This window comes from Nycticebus coucang, chromosome 11, assembly GCF_027406575.1.
Source record: "Nycticebus coucang isolate mNycCou1 chromosome 11, mNycCou1.pri, whole genome shotgun sequence".
NCBI lineage: Eukaryota > Metazoa > Chordata > Mammalia > Primates > Lorisidae > Nycticebus > Nycticebus coucang.
The window spans coordinates 55,589,273-55,608,920 of record NC_069790.1 but is presented as its reverse complement, the minus strand read 5'-3'; the positions used below and the strand labels follow the sequence as shown (position 1 = coordinate 55,608,920).

The 19,648-nt window shown below is 38.6% G+C and overlaps 1 protein-coding gene across 1 annotated transcript; it reads right to left on the bottom strand.

The window, feature by feature from the left end:
* Nucleotides 1-1,534: 1,534 nt before the first annotated feature.
* On the bottom strand, nt 1,535-13,172 carry PDK4 (pyruvate dehydrogenase kinase 4). Its single transcript, XM_053608956.1, has 11 exons — nt 12,777-13,172; nt 11,662-11,803; nt 10,388-10,459; nt 9,466-9,650; nt 9,222-9,308; nt 8,700-8,777; nt 6,575-6,651; nt 4,536-4,634; nt 4,217-4,327; nt 3,800-3,913; nt 1,535-2,914 (listed from the first exon to the last, which is right to left on the bottom strand). The coding sequence occupies exons 1-11, from the start codon at nt 12,904-12,906 to the stop codon at nt 2,771-2,773; spliced, it is 1,239 nt and encodes a 412-aa protein (XP_053464931.1). The 5' UTR covers nt 12,907-13,172; the 3' UTR covers nt 1,535-2,770.
* Nucleotides 13,173-19,648: the final 6,476 nt, after the last annotated feature.

Sequence of the window (19,648 nt, the reverse complement as noted above, 5' to 3'; positions counted from 1 at the left end):
CAATCTTTCCACTAATACCATTTTATTTTGTTTTTTATTTTTTTTTTTTTAATTTTTTTATTAAATCATAAGTGTATACAATGATATGATTATGGGGCATACCATTTTATTTTGTTTTGTTCCCTTCCTCCCTTCCTTCTTTTTTTCCATTTGTAGAACTTTGCCTTTTAATAAGGGCATTATGAAGGTGGGCAAAGGATGCTATCTAAAGTAGGATTAAATAAGTTCTTAAAAAGGCATTAAAGCCATCAGTGTAACCTGGTTTCTCGTACCCTCAATGAATTCCCAACAGTAAAAATAAAATAAAATAAAAAGGCATTAAAGTTAGCAAAGAGAATATAACAATTTAACTTAGTAATTTCCATCCTATTTCTACCTTATTATTATTCAAATATTTAATCCAGAAATTATTGTAAGCCTAAATTATCTTGGTAATTCTTTTGTTGCTCATTGCATTTATACAAACATAAACACAAAGTAAAACTTTAAAATTACAAAAAATTATAGAGAACATATGCATTGCAAAAATGATTATTGAATACATATATGTAGACAAACATTGTACCTTGTATTACACGTATTTTTCTATCTTTTTTATTTTTATTTTATTTTATTTTTTTTTATTAAATCATAACTACATGTATTTTTCACTCAAATTCTTAGTAATCTGAGGTAATTTGGAGAAAGAATTAGAAAAGACTACGTCTACTATTATAATAAAAAATATTTATTAAAAAATTATCACATTTCTCTGTACATAGCATAAAGACAAACACAACTTGTACATTAATAATTTAAGTGGGCCTGAGCATTCAGTATGCGTCCCCTAGAACCCATAGATTTCACCAACACCACTGTAGATGATTTCTATTTTACAGAACTCCATTTGTGCAGTTAATATTATTGTGATAACTAACATTTTTTTTTCCTCTAGTTTTTTAAAAATTGTTTGCAGCATTTGGGTTAATTAATTAATCAGCTGCTTTAAATCTTTGGTAAATGCAAGTATTCATCTGAAAAAAATATTTAGCTCAAATTTCAGTAAAAAGCTGAAATGACAACCCAATGCAAAGAGTTTTGCGTAATCAATAAATGCATAAGCTGGAGTCCCACCATCAAGAAAAGCATCACTGAGGATGTCTGATGATAAAATCTGAAATTCACAACACATAGTTTGGGCTTCTATCGCCACTACCAGCAGCACCACAACACTAGGCCATCACAAAATTAAACACCAATGTTAAATTCAACATATAAACAGCACTAATTATTTTACAATGTAGAAAATCCTAGTTTTTTTTTTTCCATATGCAAGCTTAAACATTCATTGACAAGATGAGTTTATGTCATAAAAACCTATTACCTTGTAAGAGCAAGAGCCACTTGAAAAAGCCACACTGCTTTGGGAGACACCAATTCATGTTCCTGCCAGTAACTTGTCCATGAAAATATGGATAATTTCTTGAAATAATGTTTTGGGAAAATAGAAAGGTGCCTTCTGCTTCCTTCCTTTCCTATCTCCTTTTCTTCTTTCTTTCTTTCCTTCATTCTTTCATTCCTTCTCTAAGGGTAATCTGCATGACTGGCCCGTCGACCTGCACATTATACCTTAACTTTCCCAAAGTGCCACACACACTGCTCTCAGCCCCAGAGACTCACAAACGAGAGCATGCTGGCACGAAAGCCTCTTACTTCCAGGCAATGTAAACAATGCTGAAAGAAGTATATCAAGTCTAACATTCTTGAGCCATTTGATCATTAGAAAATTTTTTACAGGCATGTTAATCCCGGAGTGTAAAGAATATAATTAAATATATCAAAAACACATCTTCTTTAAGCCTAGAAAATGGATGCTTTTGGATTACCACCACTTTAGAGACTAGCCTTTCCTACTGAGTTAGGTTCTGAACACATGATTTCTTTCCCTAATATTGGTTTTTCCAATCTACTGTTTCATTTATAAAGAAATCAAGGTAAGAGATATTTTTGCTGTCACTTTGACAATTCTTCTCTCTCTCCAACCCCCAACATCCCAACTTCAGTGCACATTTAACAATTACCCGCATTAGGCACCTGGCAATCGTGTTCACTTATTGCCTAAAAGTGTGAACAATAAAAGCAGCACAAGGAAGGAACTGTATTTATCAGAAGAGGCTTTCTTCCGAGTTTTTCCATAGGCCCAATGCCTTGGCTGCAACTTTGAATAAGACGTTTTGACCCATTGCTTTTCATTTCAAGTGAACATTATTTTAGTCATCAGCCTTTCCTTCCTAGAGCACATAAATACATGTGAAATATACATTTACCTATATGTCTCATCACATAGTGTAAATTAAGTACCAGTTCTTTGCATGGCAGGAAAATGCTGGTGTATTGACACTTTGATAATCAATAAAGATCAATATCTTTTGATGTCATCAGTCTGTTGAAATTGCTAACCTATGTCTTCACACTTACTCCTTTTCCCATTCTTGTTGTTAAAAAAGATGGAAAACTGAAACTTATTTCTTCAGGATTTGATAGGCACTGATGAGCTACTCTACATTAAAAAAAATAAGGCGCTGGTCATCTCTTCATGCCTGTAGTCCTGTGCTACGTTCTCTTGGGCCACAGAAAGGAGCTCCATTCCTCATTGTTTCAGTGTTCTGACCAAGGAGTTTTTGGCGCTGTCATTTGTTTTTGAGGAAATAAGGGTTCACACACAAACATTCAGGAAGTAGCATTCGTGCAGACCCACTTTGATCCCTTAAAGTGTCCTGAGCGTTCCTCTTCACATGGCCATTTTTTCCTTTGCCAGGTTCTTTGGTTCCTTGCTTGGAATACACCAGTCATCAGCCTCAGAGCTCATCTGATAATGTTTGAAGGCTGACTTGTTAAAAACTGGAAGTTTTTCTATAGACTCAGAAGATAAGGCCTAAAAGAAGAAGGAAAAAAACAATCATACCAAGGAAGTTAATGTGTGGCATAATTCACACTTGAAGTGATTAGTCAAAATACATTCAGAGCTGAGTATTAAACATACAAATAAGTTCATTTAGTTAAGTAACAGGAACACACCAGAGCCCACACTGATACTGTTAATCTGTCAAAAGTCTCTTTCCCAACAGCATGAAGATTTTTGCTTGTTTATGGAATGAATACACTATTTCAGATAGTCCAAGACCATTTGGCAAATAATTCCAATGCCCAAAAAGGGAGTCTTGGATGCCTCACGCCTGTAAGTATATTTTCAATTGAAATAGTTGGCCAATGATTAACAGAATCAGGACAGTGATCTTGACAAATAAATGGAGGCTTTATCAGATATAGGAAAAACATGCAGCAAGTTTAAAGTTCAAACAGGAGATGCCTGGCATCCCACTGACAGTTTGTGAGCAGTCAGCTTTCCTTTCCCTGGGTTGCTAATAAGGTCAGCTCAAAGTCTTGAGTATCTTGGTATCTGTTGTTTTCTAGGCTGGGATATCATTAGCATATATTTCCCGCACATTTAAGTAAAACAAAGTATAGCTACTCTCACAGACGCCAAAAGGCGTGGCCTTTAAAAATTTACATGTTTATGTCCTCATTCTAAAACTTTGGTAATGTGCTTCTTGGGGAACAATTTTACTCCGCTTGAGGCAGGTGGTGTGGCCTAGCATCTTGGCTAAGTTACCATATTAAGTAATATATATACACACACACTCAAACAGAAAATTTGAATGACTTGTGGTCATCATCTAATTCACTCTGGACCATAGAACTCAAGGCTTTAAAAGAAGCAATGATTGATACGATTCCCTCTATTGAACTCAAAGGATACCTTTAAGTAGATGATAGCATCTGTTCCATATCCTGATAAAGAGTAGAGATTCAGATCTCCTTGAAAGTACTTGGCATAGAGACGAGAAATTGGCAAGCCGTAACCAAAACCAGCCTAGAGGGGAAAGATCAGTCATCAGTAAAGAAGTGTACAGGATTGTTGCAATACAAAATGCAGGAGGAAGTTATTTCCCATGCTGCTATGGATGTGCAAGAACCTATATGGCTATCTTTTGCTTCTAGAGAACCCTCAGAGAATTGTTTTGCCATTTTTAGCTTGCTTTATCATTTTGTCATCATATCCCTTATGCTTAATTTAACTAAACCGATTAACTTGTCTAAACACTTCCTTAGTAATCCTTGCTTTAAATTTAGAACTAGGTGGCTGGGATGAATGTTGCAATATAATTGGTCTTACCAAAGGAGCATTCCGGGAATTGTCCATGACAGGTGTTGGGGCGGTGGAGTATGTGTAACTGAAGAGGCGGTCAATAATTCTCAGGGGAACACCACCTCCTCTGTCTGAAATCTTAAACAAACCAAGAAGTCATCAGAGCCACAGATTAAAAACAATGTGCATCTGTCTACATAAAAATATCTTTTCTTCATTTAATAGTCACGTGGTGTACATGACTTGGGTTTAGTGCCAACAGCTTTATTATTAATTGACTTTTTAATTCTCTCAAGAGAGTCTCTTCTTCCCACCCCCACCCAACACAACAGCAGAGAATGGTTACCTTAATTGTAAGGTCTTCTTTTCCCAAGACAACAATCACCTCAATAGGTGTAAGGGAAGGCCAATTTTCCTGGTGTTCCACTGTTGCCCTCATTGCGTTCTAAAGAAAACAAAACCACAAGGAATTCAGAGGCAGAGGAATGAGGGACAGTAAATGATTTTTATGTTTAAAATAAAAGCAGCGCAGAGGGCAATTCTAAGTTCCTATTTTTTAACTTAGTAGTAAAACAGCTCTGTAAATAGCCATTTATGAATGTGTCATCTAAGATGTATAATGAAAAATATTCATTTACCATGTAATATAGCTCCTGGGAGTAATGTCTAATGGAAAAACAATTCTGCTAGCTGTCAAGTTCTTATTTGTAAGCTTAATTTAAATGTAGAAATTGGTTTTTATAGTCCATTTCCTAGCTCTCCCTTTTCTGTCTTTCCATTACATTTTACATCCAAGCACCAAGGACTATTACATAACAAATGAATAGTGAATCATTGAACCAATTTATTGCCTTTTACAAAATTTGTTAGGAAAAGGTCGTTATTATTTAACGGGACAGTCAATGATTCTGAATTAAATTTCAATTTGCATTTGATTATCATCTTAACTTTTAGCAATGATGGCAAAATAACTCTATGAGTTGGATGATTCCATTTGAAAATAAATCTAATCAACAACAAAAAAGTATCTTTTGTCCTTTAACAAAGAACAAACTAGAAGAAGTTTTCAGCCTATTGGCTGAAACTCATACAATGTCTGAAAGAGTCCATGTAGTTCCTTGTAGATGAGCGTGTACTGGAGAACGCACAATGTGATTCACGATGTCTCAATGTTTTAGAGCCCAAGGGATCTCCCTATTATTTTTGCAATTGTCCAATTAAAGCAGCAGTCATTCCTTCAACATTCATTAAGAGAGGTCATGGGATGGATGCTTCACTGAATGAGAAGATATTGGGGCTCAGTTTAGTGGACAAGTCTTAGTTTAGTTAATCAACTTTCCTCTCTATCCACCTCCTGGTAGGTTATGTTTTCTGGTTTCTATATAATATTAAATTCTAGTCATTAGGTAAAGTTAAATCAAATAGATGTCTCATGGCCTTAGAATAAGTTAGGAAAGAGAAAGCTCTGAAGAGTGAAGTCAAAATTAGAGGCAGATTGCATTTTTTTTTTTTAAGGCTTCCTCCTTTCTTGGAAAGGATCACAAAGGTTCAGGTGCTTTTCTACCTTTTGGTTTATGTTCAGTTCAGGGTTTTAGTTTGATCTTAAAACCCATGAAATGATGTGATTATTAGTATCTGGCAACCCCAGATCAGTAAGGTCTGCATCCTCTGAGATCCTGTCAGAAATGCAAATTCTCAGATTTAAAGAGTCAAAATCTCTAAGGTGAAGCCTCAGAATCTGTGTTTTCATAAGAGAAGCATTGCTCTATGGGCTGTCCATGGAGAGTATGGACTGTGGACCAGCAGCATCACCTGTTAGTGTATCAGAAATTTAAAATCTCAGGCCTCATCCCAGACCCACTGAATTTGAATTAGTGTTTTAACAAAGTTCCCAGGTGACCCTCATGCACTTTAAAGTAGGTCACTCACTGGAGGAACTGACTGTGCTCTGAGCATGTCCTAGACTCTGAATGGGGCCATGCCACCCACAGTCATTCTGGACCTGAACCTCTAAGTTTGGAGTTAGACCAGCCTGTGGAGATGGAGGTGACAAGGCCTCACTCACTGACGCATCCATCCCATGCCCTCTCTTAATGAATGATTGAAAGAATTACTGGTGTTTTTATTGGACAACTGCAAAAATAATAGGGACATCCCCTGGGCTGTAAAACATTGAGACATTGTGAATCACACTGTATTCTCCAATACATGCTCATCTACAAGGAACTACATGGACTCTTTCAAACCCTGTGTAGCGTCTTAGGAGCACAGAAACATTCTTGGGAGAAGATACTAAGGCTCAGTTTAGTGGAGAATGATACACGAAAGAAAAATACAACCAGTGAACATTTTTTTTTGAGGTAAAATTGCTGTGAAGCATCATACCTTGAATAGTTCAAAGAGCATATGATGAAGGTGAGAAGGGACATATACGATGTGAATTGGTTGGCCCGGGAATTTTCCTAAAAAAAATTAAACTTATTTACAGTTGGGAAACAAACATTTCACTGAAATAAACCTCCATAGCTATCTGATTAATATTTTGGATACAAACATGGTTGAAATATTCCCTATCTTCTACCCTCTCAAATCTCGTCCTAGAACCATGACTAGTTTATTTAGAATACAAGTACTGGAAAATTTCAGAGTTACAATGATATGATTTTAAAGTAGAAAAAGACAACTGTGCTGATAGTTTAACACTGAAATTAATGCTAGCTATAATTTTCATATATATTTTTTAATTTTTTATTTTTTTTTGCAGTTTTTGGCCAGGGCTGGGTTTGAACCCACCACCACCGGCATATGGGGCAGGCGCTCTACCCCTTTTAATTCTTGGTAAAATAATACATCTATATTTTCTTGCTTTTTTATCAGCCAAACATTAAGTATTATGCTAAATAAGCTTATATTTCATTGAGGCTAAAGAAAACAGAGAAATAAAAACTCATAATACTGGTTGAAAAGAAAAATAAAAGTATTATTCTTCAGTGTTCTAGGCCTTGGCAAAGTTTGAATCAGAAAACACCAGGTCTGGCACAATCCTCTCTTTATTTTATTAAACAGTTCAAGCAGTTTATCTACAAGTATTATGCAACAACACTGTTTATGCTTAGAGATGTTTTTCAATCTTTATTCGTACTCCTATTTTTAGTTCAGTATTTGGTTGTATTTCTGTGTTCCTAATCTGCGAGTTAGGCTACTCTTAATTCAAGCAACTTGATTTTAACTTTCGTCATGAACAAAAATTGTTCCTGTATGTATATTACTTGAGAAAGATGTTTACTTTAATGGAAAGGAGAAGGTTATTCTAATTTATGTATAGTGTTTGACATGTAATTATCTTCTAGAACAGAATGAGAGAGGATGAACCTAGTGCCTTGTATTCATTCATCGTGTAATCACTTGAGTCAACGTGGGAAGACCTTGAATTGCCAAGAACTGAAGCTTTTGAAGTATGTTCTGCTTCCAAAACAGTAGTATACTCATAAAGCAGGATTTTTATTATGCATATTCAGTTGCTAAGCATGATTCATAAAGAAGAAGGGTAAAAACATTTAACATGACCTTCTTAAAAAACTTGTAAGTGTGCAATACAATACCTATAGTCTTTTTTCTTTTCTTTCTTTTTTTGAGACAAAAAGTATGATAGGCCAGTCATAGCTCACTGGAGTTTCAAACTTCTAGGCTCAAGTAATACCCTAGCTTCCATCTTCCAAGTACCTGGGATGACAAGTGTATGCCACCACACCCAGCTAATTTTTAAATTATTTAATAGAAACTGGGGTCTTGGTATATTGCCCAGGCTGGTCTTGAACTCCTGGCCTCAAGCAATCCTCCTGCCTCAGCCTCTCAAAACCCTGGGGTTACTGGCATGAGCCCCTGGGCCCAGCCCTGCAATATACTGCTGTTAACTACAGGCAACACATTGCAGAGCAGACCACTGGAGAATGTTCACCTCGCATTATCTGTATCTATTGCACAGAAACTCCCTGTTTCCTCTTTTCCATAGCCCCTAGCAACCCTGTTCTACTCTCTGCTTTTGTGAGTGCGACTATTTTAGATATCTCATATAAGGGGAATTGTGAAATATTTGTCCTTTGGCTGATCTCTTATAGTACAATTTACAGCATTTTTGTTTTCAGGTCTTATGAGTAAACTTGTTAGCCTGTTTAGGAGGCTGTCTCCGCTGCTAGCTGGTTCACTCTACTTCTGGTCTCCTTGTTCCTTATACACTGAAGAAAGTAATCTTTCTTGGATCTCAAATATTGGAATCTAGTTGCTACTTTAAACTCCAAATACTTTGTTTAAACCATTCTTCTGTGAATATGCACAAGTGGAACTTTCTAGTTGAGATAATTAAAGAGAACCTTGGCTTCAAAGAAAAAAATGAATAGAATTCTAGGAGAAAAAAAGGAATACAGAAGTTGCTTTATATTTACAAAAAGTAGTCATACTTAGAGAATACTGAATTTTCCATAGGTTAAAATATATTTTGTTTATGGCTTACCATTCACTTGTGTGAGCTTTAGTTCTGGAGATGTTAAATAATACTGATCACAGAGCATCTTTGAACACTCAAAGGCATCTGGAATAGAAGAAGTTGGTTTTCATCAGTGAAGTGAACTTATGTCAAGTATAATTCTCAATTGATCTTAAGCGTTGATACCAGCCTAATCTCAAATATTCACTAAAGTATAGGCTTATGAATATGAAAAAACACCTTTCAAACATTTTATTGAAGAAAAAGTTAAGTTGTATTTTTAGCAATAGAAATGTGCACTTCACAGGTCAAATACAATATGTAATAATATGGCATGTTAGCCACTTAATGTTTGGAGTTTTAATAACATTTTAAATGAATGTTTATACTCCTGGCTCTCAAAAGCAAGGAACCTTGGTGATGGCATTTATAAAAATATAAATGGAACATTCTGTGACTATCAATTCATTCACAGTCACTTCAATCATAGATGTGTCCATCGTATATGGTACATTTTCAATAAAGGAAATGCAGAAATCTAGAAATTACCTTGGACCACCGCTGCCACATCACAATTTGGATCAATGCTTCCAATGTGGCTTGGATTTCCTGTCTGTGAGTCACTAAATATAAGAACTGTTGAAAAATAAAAACAAAAATATTGTTGTAAAAATATAACGATTAGAGGTACCATTGACCTATTGATTACTGAAATGTGTAGTTCTACAGTATGATTTATCTATACCCATGTCTCTACAAGTAGATCACAACCATGCAGAGCTAGCTAACTTACTGTGCTGGTTCATCAGCATCCGAGTGGAAATACGGTTCATGTAAAATCGATCCAAAAAATACTGAAGATTTTGATTGGTAACTGGGTCAACTGTATAGCCATCCTTATACTCTATGATTCCTTGTGCCATTGTTGGGACAACATTATGGTGTCTATTTCGAACTTTGATGAGTGTATCTACAAAGCTAAGAGATGACATTTGCAGTTAGTGCAAGTTCAAATAAATTTCATTTACTTGTATTTCTTAGATTACTTCACAGAAGGCAAAAACTCTTTTTGCTTTACCTCTCTAAATGAATCAAATGATAAAATGTTGGGGTGAAGGTTTATTAGGGCTCTCACTACAGGTTTTTCCACTACAGTACAGGAGGTAGGTTCATTTACTTTGTTTCTAGTTTACACGTGAAACTATTAGCTCTGTGACTAGCGCACACATTATAGGTGTTCATTAAACCTTAGCTTTAAACAAATTTAACGTCGTCATTCTAAAGATGACTCTAGAATGCCATTGTAAAAGAAGTTTCCAAATTTCTTGTCAGATGTAGATTGTCAGTTATTTGGGAAAATAAAATGTTTAATCTCCAATGACATTGACATGTATGACAATTATGTAATAGTAAATCCTCCTGCACATCTAATCATTGAATTAAATTTATGATAAAAATAGATGTCCTTCAGGGGAAAACAAAAGCAAAGAAACCAAGTCCTCTACATTTGTTCACACTCGGCATCATTTTCAGTGCTGTATTCTTTCACTTCTGAAAAAGCAATGAGCCAAAACTTGTCATCTGCAATGGGCTAGCACCATATTATTATTCAGGGTTGAACTCCTTTAATTTAGGTCTAAAAATATCTTAGGACTATGTCTAGAAATAGACAAATGCTACATCCTAAAATACTTATTCCAATGCATAGAGCTTACTCTGATAAAGCTTTCTGGTCTTCTGGGCTTTTCTCATGAAATTCCACCAGATCCATCAGGCTCTGGATATACCTATAAAGCAACAGTTGTACTTTAAGTTTTAAAATTAGTAAGCAGATATAAATGGCTGTAAATAGAACAGCTTTTTCAAATAATCTGAAAACAGAAGTAAGTACTATGTTTAAAATTAAGACTTTTCCTTGAGAACATTTGGAAAACAATATGATTTTAAAAATTTAAAATACTACAACCTTTAAACCTCAACTTCCTAACTTACAATCTACCTTAAACTGTTCCTTGATTATTTCAGGTCAGTTTTCTCCTTTGTATACCAAATGTTTTCATTTCTTCTGGCTGAAATACTTAGAAATAACTTTAAAGATTATGTTAAAAACTTTATTCTTTCCTACCATATTTACTTATAGTGGAGTGGAAGTCTTGAATGCTACAGCAAATACTAGCAGAATATGTGTTTCAGATTCTGACTTGCCTAAGGATATGTAATACTAATACTCCTTGAATGAATCAGTGAACAAAAGGTGTGCAGTCAGGGGCTTATGAGGAGCTTCTTATGCGCATTTGCCACCTGCACGTACTCTGGCTCTGTTCTCCAAAAATCTGCCTTTTTGGATTACCTACCTTCTCTAAGCAACAGTAATCTTATTTGTAAGATTAGATTCTTATGTAAAAAGTGGCACTTACTGAGTGCTGGCTGTGCGCCAGGTACTGGTCTAAGTTTTTTTTTAAATGGATTACCTCATTTAATTACATTCAGACATTCCTTTGAGTCACATACTTAACTCTCCCTAATAACAGATGGGGATAATCACTCTGTGGCACAGAGAATTTAAGACACTTGCCAAAGATTCCACAACTAGAAGTGGTAAAGGCAGGATCTGAACCCAGAGCCCACTCTGTTAGTCCCTTTGGAAGACTGGCCTTCCCTAAATAGTAGTCATTTGAATCAGAACTGCCTTTTATTACTTAAAGCACAAAATTAAAATTGCATACATCAATTATTTTTCATATTTTTTCTAGAAGTCAAAATTTTATTGTGAATTGACTTTTTTAGTGTAAAATTAACAACTGCTTATAGCTTTATAATTTCCCATAATGATAACTTATCCTAAATTAACAGAAATATTTGTTATATCTTTCAAAAGTATTTCCTGTTCAGATCACCTGTTTTCCAATTATGATGCTAATATAGCATAAGAAACCACACTCAGGTAACTATTTTAAAATGGGAGACTTCAAAATGGGTCACCACTTACCAGCTTTTAACCAACTGCACAGAAGAGGTATTTACTAATCCATCAGGGAGAATATCAATTTCCTTCAGGATATTGGCCAGCCTTACAGGCAATTCTTGTCGTAAAAATGCAAAAGAAGTTCTTTCACATGCATTTTCTGAACCTATAATAAATGAAATTCATTTAGTTTTTGGAAAAACATGTACTAAATTATGCATTTAAATAACATTACCAATTATTGAACACACATATTACAAAATTATTTTTCCCTCTCAGTTGGCTTACTGTTTATAGATAATCCAGGAGTAGTTCTTTTCATTGACTCTTCCTCCCTCTCTCCCTTCCTTCCTTCCTCTTTTCCTTCCTTTCTTCCTTCCTTTCTCCTTTCCCTCCTTCTTTCTTTTTTTTTAAAAAACTGAACAATACAGGAGAATTATTGTTTTCTCTTTTTGAAGTGGACTCACTTCCAAGAAAACAATCATACAGTTCTTAATGTTCACAAAAGACTGCACTTTCAGTTAATATTGCGATGTCAAAAACATAACATCCTTTAATGAGCTCAACAAACATGAAATCAGAGTGGGGGAGGTAAGAGGGTACAATGTAGTTGTGTCATTTTCAAGGCAGTGGTAAATAATACCACATTCACACCCTTGAAACTTTTCTTGTCAGATTGCTACAAGTGTGAAAATATTTTCAGCAGTAATGCAAATATATGGAAAGCTGTAATGGTAGAGAGATGTATCCTGTGGAAGGTGGCTAAGGGATAAAGTCGATTGATGTACGGTTAGTTTACAGTATTAGAAATCTCCAAGAAGTACTACGCTGGGAAGGCGGGGATAAACTTTCTAATTCGATGCTGACTGATGACTGAAAACAAAAAGCATTTTGACTCGGACACTTGGACAGAAAGATCGAGTGTCAGTACCGTTGCAGGTGGCCTTAACCTGGAGTAGGCACAAGTGTCAGAAAGTAGCCAAATCTAGGAAAAGGCAAGGGGTGCTTAGCAGCAAAGTGGACCCCGTTTGTTTTAACTGTTTTGGTCCAGCCCTGCTATTCCGAGGTGAAAGTTAGGGCCGCTCCCCAGCCCCACTCCCACCCCCACCCCCCACCCCCGGCCCTCGGTCCCGGCTCACCGAAGTCCAGCAGCTGCTTCATGGACAGCGGGGACGGGCTGTAGCGCGAGAAGTGCTCCACCTCCCGGGGCACCAGGCCCGCGCCGCTGAGCGAGCCGGCGCTGCGCAGCACGAAGCGGGCCGCCTTCATCTTGACTCCCACCGGCCTGCAAGGGGCTGGTGCTGGCCTGAGGGGTGACGGCTGCTCGGAGCAGACTCGGGCGAGAAAACCGTGCGCTGCGCGTCCGGCGGGGACAACAGGTGCGCGGGCGGGCTCGTGTGCTCCGGCCGGGGCTGGGGTCTGGGGTTACTGCGCGTTGAAGGAGCTGGGCAGTGGGTCTGAGGCGCAGTGGCTCCAGACTCAAGTTCGCGTCTTGCCACCTCCCGCTGCCTCCCGTGGTTTTATTTGTCTCCCCCGCACTTCCCCACCCCCCAACCCCAGCCGGGAGGAGTCTCTGGGACTTCCAGATGCGTCCAGAACTCGGGGCTGCGCCAATCGGCTCCGGGAAAGAACTTTGGGCCCCGCCCCCAGACCGCGGTCTTGGCGGACTGGCCTGGCACAGTGACCACGCAGTGACCTGGCACCGGTGCCCGGGATGGAAGGGACAAAGGGTAGAAGGAGAACGGAGCGGAGGAAGCTAAAGCGGACATCTGGGCAACGTGGGCTCACGACCAGCCTCCTGGGACAGGGTCCAGGGTCTCGTGGGTTGGGGGCCGCCTAGACTCGTCCTTGTTTACAAGCTGTCTCAAAGTCACGGACCCCGGCCAGAAACTATTTCCAAGAATCTAAGCTGCGAGTGCTGGTTAGTCCTTGCTTAGAGCGGGGCTTTTACAGTAGCCAATCAGTTGCGGTCAAAAGTATGGGCTTCTCTGCCATTGGAGCAAGGGAGTAAACAGCCGCAGAGCCCTTCCCTGTTCTTTCACAGGCTGAACTGCTTGTTCCTTCTGCTCAGATTTGAGGCGCGGCCCACACACATTCACTTTTTCCGGCGGTGATAAAAGGCCATCAGTTTCTCTCCAGCAACACATTCTTGCCTTTAGGTTTAACTCTGTTAATTAAAAACAACATTTTAAAAGGTACTAGTTTGTCAGTGTGACTCTCCTTTTTCTTCTCTAAGACAATTTGTTCTGTCTGTCCCTCTGTACAAAACGTACTTGTTCAAAATCATGACATTGTATTCTACCCTCAAGGGGCCAGCACAAACTGCTCAAGAGGTCTTCATTGATTCTTTCTCCCCACTTCTTCTTCCAAATATGGCCTTTGTCATTCATGGCATTGTACGGTAGCTATTTATGAACTTATATTATTATATTATATATTATAGTATCCCTTCATGACCCCCTTCCCGCGAGATATCAGGACAAGGGACCATGTCTGATGCATCCTAGTGCTCCCTACCTTGCTTTGTCAGACTCAATCTTTGTTAAATTAATGATAGAGTTGAAACACATTACCCTGTCTTACAAGTCTCATCCTAACCTCCTTCTCCTTCCCCCATTCCAATGGGACTAAGGCATGAAGCCACAGCATTTGGGAAAGGTGGAAGTAAGAGACTTGGTTACAGATATAACGCAATGGGGTGTGAAAATGGTGGTTTGTTATATAAGATCCCTTTGGCCTCCTGCCCTTGAATTTATTTGCAAAAGAAGAACTCTGAAAGTCACAGGCAGTTAATTCTTGGCTCCACTCTGATTCTTTGCCCTCTTTCCCTAGAAGATCTCAAGTCATAGGACTGACTTCCATTTTCTGTCTCTAGTGCTAACTGCCCCTCAAGAGACAGACCCCTATATCGACTGCCTGTCTGTCTTTTCTACGTGGATGTCTAATAAAACACGAATTTTGCTCCTCTTAAATCCGCAATCATCACTGGAGATCTGATTCAGTCCCAGGAAACCCTCTTTTAGTTGTGTGGCCTATGTGGAGGCCTCATATTAACTGTCATAATATTTCCCCCCTTGTCTAGAATTTGTGCGTTCCCCTTGTGCTCAAGTATTTTGCTCAGACCTATGAGAAACAGCTCTGTGAAGACAGTAAATGTTCCTAGTCTTCCCGTCATGCGGATGGAGATTGTGTTGTTAGCAACATTAAGGGATGATCCAAGTGCAGACTCCAACAATTACACTTGGGTAAAACACAACAAACAAAACCCCCACCAAAACCCACAATAGTATAATCACCTATCTTAAACTGAAACAGTTGTGTGTAGACGGGAACATTCTAAACTGCATCCCCAGTTGTACATAGATTTTGATATAACTGTAATTTATACTTTTGCACTTGGAATACTTTATTAAATATTTATATTACTCCGTGAAGCATAGAAATATGTTGAGGAAGCCAAAAAGCTAAATATGACTCTTTTATAAAGCAAGTAAATTTTAGGTAAAAATCCCTTCTTTTTCTTGGATTATATCCCAAGAACAGAAGTAAAAGACAAACATACATTTGCATTTTACACTGCATGAGAGAGATGGAATAGGGAAAAAATGTATGTCACCAAAAATCATACTATGATCTGTAGAGGAAAAGCAATGGTCTAATTTAGGAAAGTCCCATTTCCTTAAGTCCACCGAGTGCTTGGCCTGGCTTACCCTGCACTACTACTCTACATGCCCTGGGGTGATTAAAGATCAGGTAAAGTCATGTGATGTTCCCAGAGATGATCTAAGGGCTAAATGTGAACTGAGGTCACCAAAATCTGTCTCCATGTCATCTCATCCAATAATATTTACCAAGACACTCTCACAGTGCATTGCATTCCTCTGTGTCATTTCTGTATGATGAGATCTGCTATTATAATTTGCAACACTTAGGGGAGCTGGGCTGGAAAGATCAGGTCAAGTTATTTACCCAGTCGGCTAAGATGCTGTGTATTACCATGATTAGAGAGTGACCTAGGAAGAGAACGACACTTCTCAGGTCGACCACAGACCTTGGAGGTGATCCACATAGGGTAGAGGTGAAGCAAAAAGATTATTTGGGGACAATGGGTCTGAAAAATTCATGCATTCATTGAGGGAATGTAGACCATAAAAAAACTATTAAATGATGCAGTGCTAATGGAGGCGGTAATCAAAGCTGTCCCCTTGCAGACAGATTGACATCGGAGACATCTGATTCCTGAAATTTTCAGGATCACTCTTACTAAGCTTTAAATGAATTCTGTCTGGCTTTCCTGGCAAAATCTAATAATGTAGATCTAATAGTATAAGGTAGAGCTTTGAGAATGCAAATTATGCTTTTGCCAGAGGGTGGGGGTGGGCAATGTGATGAATTATATCAAGATCCTTAAAGAGAAGCCTATTCATTTTTTCCCACCTCAAGAAACATATTCCAAGGAAGTAATTAAAAATACACCTAACAGGAACTGCAAAACCATTGACAGAAAAATTAACAGATTTGACCATCGAATATTTAGAGTTAAAAAATGAACAGCAGACTTGGAGAAAATATTTCCAAAATGTATCATAAACAAATGGTTATGTAAGCAATGACTCTTTTTTTTTTTAATTGTTGGGGATTCATTGAGGGTACAATAAGCCAGGTTACACTGATTGCAATTGTTAGGTAAAGTCCCTCTTGCAATCATGTCTTGCCCCCATAAAGTGTGACACACACCAAGGCCCCACCCCCCTCCCTCCTTCCCTTTTTCTGTTTCCCCCCATAATTGTCATTAATTGTTCTCATAACCATAATTGTCATTAATTGTTCTCTTAAGAGGAGAGGAGGAGTTAGCGGGGAGAGAGGAGGAAGGAGGGCAGTTGGTGGGATCTCACCTAATGTGCACAAGTGAGGGTATTCAGCACGCCCCTGTGTGAAGGGCTTAACTCCAGCTTAAACTTTATCACCTAGAATTGAAAACAATATACCCTAGACACTTATACCCTCATATTAACCTGAAATTAGAAAAAAAGAAAGAAATGGCTGTTTTAGTAGAGCTTACAGACCTGTGGGGGAAATGGGCATTACGAAGCAAATGGACAGTAAGCCTGTACGTTAAGATAGGACCAGGCTATGGAGAAAATACACAGGAAAAGAAGAATAAGCTGGAACTACCCGAGATTTGGCGGTCAGGGAAAGTCTCTGGGGAAATGACAAAAAGAGCAGTCTGCCATTCGGGGTGGGAGGGAATATTGGAGAAAGCATATTGGTGAAGCTATTGGGAGAAGCAAGGTGTATCACCATTTGGTCTCTGATGTTCCTTAAAGTTGGTGTTAAATTAGAGGATCCTGGGTGTCAGGAGCCAGACTAGATGCCCTGGTGGGGGCAAAAACATCTGCTTTCTCATACCTCAAACTGATAGAGAATGATGAAAAACAATAGCCTATTATTTTAACAATAGCCTATTTATATTTAATTCATAAAACTTTCATTTAATCCACAGGGCAAAATGCTCTAATTCAGTGCATTAAAAAACAGTCTACAGGAGAGGTTCAATGACTGCAATGCTGGCTGTGGTGGTGGTGGTGGTGACAGTGATAATACCAGATACCAACAATGCTATTGATGCTCGGTGGTGTTTGGAGGAAGAGCTATATTAGGGATCATAAAATGCTGCTTCTGAGAATGGAACTTTGGGATGACCTTAGAAAGATGGGCAACATTTTGGCAAATTATTGGTAGACAGTGGATAAGAAGGTCTGAGACCGAGCAAAAGCACAGATGTAGGAGCAGGGAATATACTGGAGAAATATCTGCAAGTTTACTCTTGCTGTTGTGTATATACCCTAAGGGCAGGGGGTATGGGAGATATGGGTTATATTGCAAAAGCCTGAAATGTAGTTCTGAGGATTTAGAGACTCTTAGAGAAGATATTGGGAACTGTTGAAGTACTTTAAGTAGACAACAGTGTGCTCCCTTCTAAAATGTTTTAATGCTTGAACAATCCTGCTAAACCTTATTGAATACCAACTGTGTACCAGGCACTATCATAGATGCTGGGCACGTAAAGATGAAAAAGTGCAGTCCCTGTCTTCAAGGATGGGAGACAAAAATGTGATGTATATAAGGGAAACGTACTGGGGGCCAAGCATCCCTGGAAGACTTCCTTGGGGGAAGTGACATGCCATCTGAGTTACAAAGGCTGAGCCGATGTTCATGTCAGACACGGAAAGGTGTGGCAGGGGAAGGAATGAAGAGGACCATTTGTTCCTAGGATCTCTGTGCTTTGTCAAAATTGATAACAAATTAAAAGGAGTTCTCTGTAAAGAGATCCATAAAAGTGGGGAAGTCAAAAGCAGCAGGAAGAAAGGATAGGTTGGCTAAGGAGGCGTAGCACAAAGCGGAGTTTGGGAACACTGAGTTAATGAGAAACCATGCGAGAGTCATGAATAATTACTGGTAAAGGGAAGATGAGAACTCAAAAGCCAGTGCTGGGAAGAGAAGATAGATAGGTGAGATTCTGACCCATTTCTTTTCACAAGGCTCCCCTCTCCTGCTAGCCTACAGCTCCAGCTCACTTTTCCTGTGCACAATAGTTCCTTCTGGAGCATCTCTTTGTTTCATTCTTGGCCTCCTTACACTTATCAAGGTCAAAATCTGTCCCTTCACTAAAGCAACACCACAGAAACACGATTCATTCTTCTTTGTGCACTTGTGGCTCCAATATCATCAGGAAAAAAACCCCAAATGAATCATGAAGTGCACACAGTTTAACTTTTCATGGGAACACAAGGAGAGTTTTCACCTCAGCTCTTAATACAGATTAAGCATTCTTTTTCTCCCAAGAAATTTTCCAGTTGTGTTTAATGTTTGCCCATACAAAACAATAAGGAAAGGTGAGCAAAGGAAATAAAAAATTAATAAAGAAAATATACATGCACTAAGCATAAGAAAACATACGCAAACTAATGATATAGTTACCCATATCTCAGCCATTTCACTTCCACTAACCTATCCTACAGTATTACCAACAGAGAGAATACAGACATACATACAAGAACAAAAAATTGAAAACAACTTGTCTACCCATAAAGAATATAAAGGAATGGATGATAATCCATGAGTGTAAGTAAATGAAACACCCATCTGCTAAAATACTACACAGCTGAAATAATGAATGAGGGAGGTCTTTGCCGCAGCCTTGGAGACCTGCTGAAGTCTTCTTTCAAGAAAGAGCTTGCTGTTAGTTAATTACAAGGCATGCAATTAGCTGACACCCTTTAGCTGTAAGACCTTTGAGATCGACACAGCATCTGAGCTGATGTCATACTCTTCCTAGGCCATCTACAGTGATGGAGAAGCACCTAGAAGGGCCTGACCATTGCTCCTTGAAGTAGGACTCCTCCGATGAGAATCCTTTGCTCTGAAGGCCCCTATTGATTGGCCGAGAGATCTGCTTCTTGGTCTGAGTCTGCTCCTCTCACTCTCTTTTCTTCTATAGGGATCGTATATGTGTTATACTGTGAAGCCGTCCCTACCCAATCTACCCAATACTGCTTCCTTTCAAAGTCTCACTGAGGTTCTCATTTCACTTCCCTTCATTCCTCTTATGTCTTCTCTTTCCCTTTTACCCAGGGTGGACTGCAGCACCCTAATTATACTCATTATAATCTCTCTTTTTTTTTTTTTTTTTTGAGACAGAGTCTCACTTTGTTGCCCTGGGTAGAGTGCCATGGCATCACAGCTTACTGCAACCTCCAACTCTTGGACTTAAACAATTCTCTTGCCTCAGCCTCCCAAGTAGCTGGGATTACAGGTGCCCTCCACAATGCCCAGCTACTGTTAGAGATGAGGTCTTGCTCTGGTTCAGGCTGGTCTCAAACCCATGAGCTCAGGCAATCTACCTGCCTCAGCTTCCCAGAGTGCTAGGATTATAGGCATGAGCCACCGTGCCCAGCCCCATAATTATAGTCTTGAAAAAACACTTAATTCACTCCCTCTGTCCCATTCA

Excerpts from the sequence above, each read along its gene's own strand:
- PDK4 (XM_053608956.1), bottom strand. The coding sequence starts at position 12,906 with ATGAAGGCGGCCCGCTTCGTGCTGCGCAGCGCCGGCTCGCTCAGCGGC. Across the intron at positions 9,309-9,465 it reads GATGCTGATGAACCAGCACA|TTCTTATATTTAGTGACTCA; the intron begins GTAAGTTAGCTA and ends ATTTTTCAACAG. Across the intron at positions 2,915-3,799 it reads ATGCTATCATCTACTTAAAG|GCCTTATCTTCTGAGTCTAT; the intron begins GTATCCTTTGAG and ends TTCTTCTTTTAG.